This window comes from Chrysochloris asiatica, unplaced genomic scaffold (genome assembly GCF_000296735.1).
Source record: "Chrysochloris asiatica unplaced genomic scaffold, ChrAsi1.0 scaffold00085, whole genome shotgun sequence".
Lineage (NCBI taxonomy): Eukaryota > Metazoa > Chordata > Mammalia > Afrosoricida > Chrysochloridae > Chrysochloris > Chrysochloris asiatica.
In genome coordinates this window covers 10,248,498-10,258,157 of record NW_006408603.1, presented here as the reverse complement: position 1 = coordinate 10,258,157, position 9,660 = coordinate 10,248,498, and the positions used below count along the sequence as shown (strand labels likewise).

The following is a 9,660-nucleotide window of genomic DNA, read 5'->3' as shown; positions in this document are numbered from 1 at the left end:
GGGAGAGTAATCTTACAGTCCAGAAACAAAGGACTCTAAGACCCTGAAGGGAGAAGAGCACAAGCAGAATGTGAGACCTATCCAGAGAAGCAGTAACACCAGAGATGGAGGCAAAGATGGAGACATGGAGAGACGGAGCAGCTGAGGACTCCAGATTCATGGGAAAAGAGGGACTGAGAACTCATGGCCAGGAAGCAGACTTGTAAAATGTGCCCTTTGGTGTTTCCTTCTGTTGTATATAAAGTATCGCTATGAGTCAGAAAGGACTCATTGGCATCTAACAACAACAAATTGTTCTGGTGGAGCAGAACACATTACTAAAAATTGGAAATCAACCTGAACATACCACCAGAAAAGCCCCTTGTTGTCAAGTGTTGTCGGGTTGGCTCAGAAAAGGCCCTTAACTAATATTAAAAGACTGCTACAAGGAATCCTGAACTCCATCCAGAATCTTCTGAGGCGGGAAATTTCCACTTGAAAGGACAAGCAGACCAGGCTGGCTGGCTTGAAGAACAGAATATACCTGGTGAAAGAAAGACCGGCAGGAAAAATCAAAAATAGTAATGGCAGTCCAACTGACTACTACAAGAACAAGCAAGCTGTTCCCCTGGGAGCCATCAAGGCAAGTGGTCAGGTCCCCTCAGAGCAAACCCCCTTCCAAGACTAAGACTCAAGGGGAATACACAAGTAGGAATGGGGTCTGGCTGGTGACCACGTTGATAATGGGAAGTGAGGGAAAAACAGCAATGAAATTGTGAGCTAAGTCTGACCACATTCAATAGACTCCTGTGAACCCAGGTTGAAACCTGGTTGGCCAGCAGTATGGCAAGACCTAGGGAGTCCTGGGCCCAGAGACAGTGACAGAGGACTAGAGCAGAAAGTGAAGTGTCCAGCTGATATGAAGTGAGGGGAGATGCACAAGAACACCCATAGTTGCAGATAGTACCCACTTAACCTGACTTCGATGGCTGGATGATCAAAACTCAACTAGAAGAAGAAAGAAGATGGAAAAAAAGAGTTATCCACTACAATTTGATGAACTTGAGCTATACTTATGAATGTAGTAGCTCAAAAGAGGGAACAAATCTTTACAGCGAGAATCATTCCTAACCCCTCAGTACACAGGGTTGACAGGGTGGGGCAACTTAGACACTGGCTACCCAAAATGGGGGGATGGTGCTATAAAGGCTAACAAGCTTTCAGGAGGGAACCTAGTTCCAGAGGGTACAGGAGAAGGTAGAATCTCCACTGAGTGATTTCTAATAGTGAATATCTGCTACCAGGACTGACTGTGAGGGTTGGAATTTGTAAAGGTAGATGTTTTGTAACAAAAGGAGGGGAGTGGTTGATTTTGCAGTCCAGGAGCGGACCATCAGGGGAGAAGAGCAGAGTGCAGTACCCTACCCAGAGAAGAAGTGACTCCAGAGATGGAGGCAGAGACGATGACGTGGAGAGATGGAGCAACTGGGGACTCTGGACTCAGGGAGGGAGAAAGGGGCTGTGTGCTTATGGCTTGCAGGGTGTACCCTTTGGTTATTTGATGACGCATGGAGCGGATTGCAATCATTGCAGTGAAATGAAATACAATAGGATGAATGTAAAGCTGGTATTCCCCCATGTAAACTATCACATAATTCACACAAAAACTAAGATACACATATCTTGGTTTCTAAATCCAATTCCCAATTCAAAGGAACCAGGGCTCCTTGGAGAAATAGTGGATTCCAAGGATGGTAAAGAAAAAGTAGAAGATAAGCCTGAATTATCTTATTATACTAGGAAATAAATACAAAAATAACAGACATATGGGATATGGGAAGATGGTATGAAAGGGTTCTCACTGGCCAAAACAAGGACAATTTCAGCAACAAAATAATGGTCTATTTTGTTATTTTGTTAAACCATTTAAAAAAACAACAAAGAGGGTCTCCTGAGTTCACAGTGATAATAAATCTAAATAAATAAATAGAAGAGAAGAGAGAGATTGTTAACGGCACAATCCCAAAAGCCAGCTGGTAAATGTGGAGAAGGTGCTGGAACTGGAAAAGTATCACTTGCCCCCACTGTGGTAAAGATGGGGTCAGACAGGAATCACTTCATGGATGCTAAATCCAGGGGGAAATAGGGAGGAGGGGTGAGAAGTGTATGGTGTTAAGATTATCTGCCTGCTTATTTGTTGTGAGAAAAGAAAAGTGAAAAACCACAAACAGATACATTGACCAGCGGTGGTGTTTGTGTGCTGTGGAGTCAGTTCCGACTCATAACGACCCTGTAACCGGGTTTCCAAGGCTGTAAATCTTTACGGGAGCAGAAAGCCTCATCTTTCTCCCTAATAGTTTCGAACTAGCTGACCTTGAGGTTAGCAGCCCAACTCGTAACACTATGTTTCCAGGGTGCTTATACATTAACCAGGAATATCAAAAATTAACATAACTCAGCCAAGAAGAAAAAAGCATCCCTGAAGCACGCCAAAACAAGAACGAATGTCAAATACAAGGCCGAGCACAGTAAATCAGTCACAAAACCACAGACACTGTATGAACTCACTTATATGAAATCAGCAAATATACAGGCACCAAAAATTATTAGTGGTTACCAGAATGGGAGGAGTTTGTGCTCAGAGGGCAGAGTTTATGTTAATTGGGGTAGGGTGATTTGGAAAATGATGAATGACAGCCTATGAAGGGTGGCACAACTTGATGAATGCAATCAACGTCACTGAACTGGATGTATAGAAATTCTTGAGCTGACCAACATTTTGCTGCATGCATTTTCACTATACACACACACACACACACACACAATTAACAGTACCAGAGGGACAGATAGACACTGGGTGCCTCAGATGGGATTTTGGAACAACATAGCATCGCCTCTGTAGTGCTCCATAATTATTTTCCAAGAATGCAAAACCTGAATCTAATCACCAGGAGCCCCACCAAAAAAGTTCTTCTAAAAATGGGGGAGGGGTTTTCTTTTTCTGAAACGTCAATACCATAAAAAAAATTTGGGGGGAAAAGAAAATTGTGGAAATGCTCCCAATTAAAAGAGGCTGAAGAGACATAACTGTTAAAAGCAGTATTTGACCCCAGAAATTTTTCTTCTCCAATCTTGAATCAAGTATTGCCCCCTCTACTGGAGGAGAAAATACAGCACTAGGTCAACTGACAAAGTGAGAACCGAATCAAGTATTATCAATGTTACATTTACTGAAGTTTATAGGCTGTGGCTCACATAGTCCTTGTTTCAGGAAATATACACTGTGTATTCCTACTGGACGCAAAGAGCCAGGATATACAGGTACACCAAGGGGATACTGTGGGCTCGGTTCCATTCTGCTGCAAGAAACCAAATAGCCCACTGAAGTAACACACATATTCTGCTTTCCCAGTGCACATGAAAGCTGTGTTTACACTATGTTGTAGTACACTAAATGTCAGAGTAAAACTAGACTCCATAGCATTCTCAATGGCTGTGATCTTTCAGCAGCAGATCACAAGGCTTTCTTCCAAGACATCTCTGGGTAGACTCCAACCACCCACCGTTTGGTCAGTAGCCAAGGACTTAGCAATTTCATCACCCAGGACCTCCTATCATGTATAACCTACACTTTTAGTGGTTTAGAAAAAAAAAAAAAAAAATCAAATATGTGTTTGTGCACGACAGAGAGCAAGATCAAGCATGTGCACAAATGATACAGAAAATGGGGGAAATGTTAACAAGAGGAGAATCCTGGCCAAAGGTACATGAATGTTCTTGATATTAATTACTTTTGTAACCAATATGTAAGTGTGAAATTATAACCAAATAAAACGTTGAAAGGGGTCAGTAAAGAAAAACATTCCCAACTGATGAGCAATTTTCTTCACAAATAAGAATTAAGACCTAAAAATCTAGGACACAAAGTTTACTGGCACTAACTTACTCAGAATTTCTACACAAAATAGTTATACAGTATGAACCATCTAATACTTACAATTCAATACATGTTACCAAGTCAAATCCAAGCAAACTGGAGTCTCTCTCCACAGCAGAGCCATGATACAAGGTAACAGTCAAGGTCCTTTCCCTGGGTTTCAGATAGTCGCCAATGAGAGGAGACAACTTATACCTACAAAAGCATTGTTGCAGAAATAAGAGACTTTTGAATGCAGTGACCTATTTAAGATGATCTCACCAGCTACAGAATGCTGATCCTCATCATTATCTCTGACATATATTGAAAGAACTCTGACATGGCCTATCTTGCACGTCTTGTGTTTCCACCCACACAGGGAAGTCACCAGCCAATGAGAACATGATTTTCAAGTGTTATCACTATAAATAACTTTGATACTGCTCTCACTTTTAGTACTTTTAATTTTCTAGCTCACTTTAGATCAGTGGTATCAACTTTTTCTTCTTTAGTAGAAAAGCCAGGCCAATCTTGAAGCATCTAACAAATATAAAGGAGTCACCGGGTGCTGCAAACAGTTAATGTCCTTGACCGCTAACTGAAAGGCTGAAGGTTCAAGTCTATCCAGAGATGCCTCAGAAGAGAGACCTTGTACTCTACTGCTGAACCAGAAGCCAATGAAAACCCCATGGAGCAGTTCTACTCTGACACACAAAGGGTCGCCATGAGTTGGCATCAACGTGATGGCAACTCTCATTTAATAAACATAGGGGTTTTGAAATGAAAAAAAAAAAAAAATCCCTTTTTCACGAACTTTCTCAAGACCCCTCATACATCGATCAGAAAGCTGCTCTGGTTCAAACTAGAGCAGAAGGTTTGTAACTTTGCCCCAGTGCTCTGCTGAACACTTTCACATCCTCTGCTATAAACCACAGCATGGTTGTTTATAGTGACTGGCATGAACGTGATGATACCTTGCCACGAAGCAAGTTTGAAATTGAATCTGTAATGCCTTGATTATTATGACTCAATTTGTAAGTTGGTGGAACAATATACAGGTATCATTTGCAATATGTACAGAATAAAACAAGCCAATTATTCATCAGCACCACAACAATGCTTCATTGTTCAGTTGGCTTAAGGCTCTCCCAGTCCCCAACCTTTTCAAACAACTGTATAAAGCTGACACTTTCTTGAAATAGAATTAACAATGCTGTTTGTTTTCTATGAATGTACAAGTCTGTCCGAAACTGGATGATTACTTTTTCCGTTGCAATTTATCCTTGTTGGTATCAACTCCAACAAGCAGTTCAATGCACTTGTGGAATTTTAGCAACCATAAGAGCGAAGTATCACCACAACCCAAGTCTGCAACCTGTAAAAGAGACAGTGTCAGTTCAAAGATATTCAAAGCCAGAGAAATGTAATAAAAATGTACAGAAAAAAAAGCAAAAGCATAAAAAATTAGCCATGTCCTGATAATTCTATAGAAAGCGTGTTAAGACTTTCACAAGACATTCCTCTTATTCTAGTCAGGTGTATGCTCGGGGCCTGGCACAGAAATACTTAAGTGCTCCAAAGAAAATATGGTGCCTCGGAACAACTTTACGATTAAACACCAAAAGCTGACTAGCACAGAAACCTGTCCTTGACCAGTATCTTAGTTATCTGCTGCTGTTGTTGCTAAGTTCCATCGAGTCGTCTCCGACCCATAGCAACCCTGTGTAGGGTTTCCGAGGAGCAGCTGATGAGCTCGAACCACTGACCTTGCAGTTCAAACAGCTGTGCAGTCTGGCGCATTAACCCACAGCACCATACCAGGACTCTAGAGAAAGCCTTTCTCTCTATCAGCACTGGAGAAAGGTCCTTGCCTCCTTTCAGCATCTGTAGGACCAAAATTCCTTGGAGATCTCCATGCATCTTGGGATCAACCTTCTTCTGGATTTAGGAGCTTCACAGTGCTAGGGCCACAGGTCCAAAAGATGAACTCCACTCTCAGCTTTTCTTTCTTGGTGGTAGTAGGTCCCTCTAAACTCTGTTTGCTTATTTAATCTCTTTTATATCTCAAAAGAGATCAACTCAAGATACAACCTAGTCCTATAGATTGCATTTAGCTTTGTTAACATCACAGAAGGATCTGCAATGCATAGCATAATCACATCAAATCAGGGCTAAACACATCAGGTCACACCATGGGGATAATTACACTGTATCAGATCTCACCATTGGGGATTATGACATTTTAACTGCCAGACTGCTGAGAATCCAAACCCAGACAAGGTAACATAAAACCGCAACTATCACCATCAGTGATTTATAATTCATGAATAAATATTCTTACTGATCTTATTTTCTTTATTACATTCTTGTAGGCTTTAATTGAATCTATTTTTCTTGATCACATAATAAAGTTTTCATCAATCATAACTGATTGCTCAATTTCTAGACTTCACTTTAGGAGAAAAAGGCAAATGGCAGTGAAATAAGCCCGTGACATTTTAAATTGCCTCCTCTCACAAAAGGATAACTCTAATCCAAATTCTTAGGTTGCTAATGGCCTCTAACTCAGACATAAATAAATATGAGGACATGAACTATTTCAGGATTTTAAATCATGAAAGATTCCATGTACTATCTTAATGTAATATACTTAAGAATAATTTTCAAATGCTAAAGTTGAACTTCTTAAGGCTGATCAGCTCAAGAATTCTGACTCCTTATTTCCCAATTGGTTTTTCATGGAATACTGCTTAAAAATCCAGACTGTATCTTAGCAAAAAAAAAAAAGACATTATGGATTGAATTGTGTCCCCCCAACAATATGTACTATAAATCCCAAGCATTACGTAAATCTGTTGCACGAGACTTGTTTGAAGTGTTCAAGAGCAAAGATATCAGTTTGAGGACTAAAGTGTGCCTGACTAAAGTCATGGTATTTTCAATAGCTTCATATGCTTGTGAAAACTGGACAGAGGATAAGGAAGACTATAGAAGAACTGATGCATCTGAATCATGGTCTTGGAGACGAATATTAAAGTACCACAGACTTCTAGTTAAGAATAAACAATTGTGTTGTAAGATGAACAACTGGAATATTTCTTGGAAGCCAGGTAGACAGACTTCATTGTCTCCTAGTTGGGACATATTTTCAGGAAGACCAATTCCTAGAGAAGGATATCATGCTAGATAAAGTGGAAGGTCAGCAAAAAAGAGGAAGACCCCCAAAGAGATGGACTGGCACAGTGGCCGTGAGAATGGTGCAGAACTAAGCAGTGTCTTGTTCTATTGTATGTGAAGTCGCTATGAGTTGGAATCGACTTGATGACACCTAACAACAACAATGACATACCTGTGGTTATAATTCCATATGGATAAGGGTTTCATTGTTTAGTTCATGAGGCAGGATTAGTATAGGGTCAATCTCTTAAAATATAAAAGAAGATTATACAAGTAAGCAGAGATGGGGGAAGAGAAATGCTAAGCCACACCAAAACTCAACAAGCACAGAAAGCTCAAAAAAGACAAGGACCTTCCTCCAGAGCCAACAAAGGGAGAATGCCTTCCCCTAGAGCCAGCATTCTGAATTTGATCATCTCACCAGCTAAACTGTGATAAAATGAATTTGCTTGTTAACATCATGCACACATGGCATTTCTGTTATAGCAGTTGACAATAAGACCGAGAATGGGGTGCTGCTCTAACATATGTCTAAAATGTGAAAGAAGCTTTGGAGTTGGGTAATGGGGAGTAGAGACTGGAAGAATTTTATGGTGCCTAAGTGTCGCTGGTGTGGTACTGTGGGCTAGTGTGTCAGACTGCAAAGCCATTTGAACTGCAAGGATGGTGGTTCAAGCTCACTAGCTGCTTCTTGGAAACCCTATACAGGGTCGCTCTGGGTCAGAACTGACTCAATGGCACTTAACAACAAGTGTCTCTGGTAGCGTAGTGGTTATGAATCGGGCTGCTAACCTCAAGGTCAGCAGTTCGAAACTACCAGCCGTTCTGTGGGAGAAAGATGAGGCTTTCTGCTCCCAAAAAGATCTACAGCCTCGGAAATCCTGTGCAGGGTCACTATGAGTCAGAACCGACTCCAAGATACTTAACAACAAAAACAAAGTGTTAGAACCATCTTACAGGCACTTAACAGTAACAATAATAAAAGCCTAGATTACCTTGAAGAAACTGTTGGTAGAATTATGGACTTCAAAGGCAATTTTGGAGAGGGCTAAGAAGCGACGATAACTACAGGGAAAGCACCAATCATCTTAGAGAACACATGTGGTACTAGATACAGGATGTTGCTAGAAATATGGACATTAAACGTGGCTCTGGTGAGGCTTTAAAAGAAAAGGATGAGCATGTGATTAAAAAATGGAAGAAAGGCAATACTTTCTATGCAGTAGTAAAGAATTTGTTTGAATTAGGTTCAAATGATTGGTGGAAGATAGAACTTACAAGTGATGTACTTGGATATCTGCCTGAGATTTCTAAGCAAGATTTTAACAGGGCCATACGGTTTCTCCTTGCCGCTTAAGGTACAATGCAAGAAAAAGGGAATGGATTTGTACATGAACCATGCAAAATGAAAACAAAACTAATAAGATTTGGAAAATCCTGTTGTACAAATGGACATATGTTCACCAAGGACACGGCTACACAATCGTATTAAATAAGTAGATTTAACCTGTGACTGACAGCTTTAACCAACTACCACAGCAAAAACAAACAAAAAACCATTAGCTTACACTGAAGCGGACAGAGAAAGAATGACACAATTTCTACAGGCAGGTAACAGGCCAAAGGAACTACATCTGTTGTCCTCCAAGAAATGAAAAGAACCATCCGAGGAGCAGTTCAGAGATGAGCAAGACTGTTGGAAGAAGGAGCACAAGAAGTAGAGTGGTCTTGATCTCAAAGGGTACAGTTATGGCCCCCTAAGTACAACAGTCATATCATCACCTCTTGGTTCCACAGAGTGAAGCTGCTTTCCGAGTACCAGGGGGATGGGACCTCAGCTCAAAGCTGTGGGGACAGGGCTGCCATATCCAAGGGAAAGACTAGAATGAGTCAGACCAGGGGGATCACCACTCAGATGGACAAGAAGAATGAGGCCACCCAAAGTCAAAGGAGCAGAGTTGCCACCCCAGTGAGCCTAGAAGTAGAAGATGAAGCCAAGGGCCAAGGGGCCTCCACCCAGAACCCAGGGGGTGTGGTCATCACCCAGGGTAGGGAGGACAAGGCCATTTGCCCAGACAGTCCCAAAGAATAGAGGATTATTTTCAAACCTTGGAAGTTAATATAAATTGTTCTGCTGGGTTTGGGATTTACTTGATGCTGTTACCCTCTTCTTCCCTTCTATTTCTCCTATTTGTAATGAAAATGTCTACCTTTGTGCCTGTTCCATCACTATACTTTTGAAACAGATGAGTTGTGGTCTTGATTTCACAGGTTCACAGATGTAGAGGAATTCTGCCCCACAATGAAATACACCTAGAGCCCTAACTTGTATTTTATATAGGTGATTCATAAGATGAGACTTGATACCTAAGAGTTGATTTAAGACTTTTGAAATGAGGTGATAGGCAAATGTGCTTTGCATGTGACAAGAACTTAATTTAGGGAGGGCCAAGGTCCTGGCGTGGTGCTGCAGGTTAATGCACTAGACTACAAAAGTCATTTTGAACTGCAATGTGGGTGGTTCAAGCTCACCAGTCACTCCCTGGACAAACCCTCTACAAGGTCGCTATGGGTCAGAACCGACTCGA

General features: G+C 41.2%; 1 protein-coding gene across 1 annotated transcript in view; it reads right to left on the bottom strand.

The window, feature by feature from the left end:
- Positions 1-9,660, bottom strand: part of HENMT1 (HEN1 methyltransferase homolog 1 (Arabidopsis)) — a 33,257-nt gene that overhangs the window by 19,429 nt on the left and 4,168 nt on the right. The window contains exons 3-4 of the mRNA XM_006866008.1: positions 5,158-5,270; positions 3,977-4,111 (exon numbers count right to left, since the gene is read on the bottom strand). Coding sequence (XP_006866070.1) covers positions 3,977-4,111; positions 5,158-5,270 — 248 coding nt within the window. The remainder of the gene's footprint in view (positions 1-3,976; positions 4,112-5,157; positions 5,271-9,660) is intronic.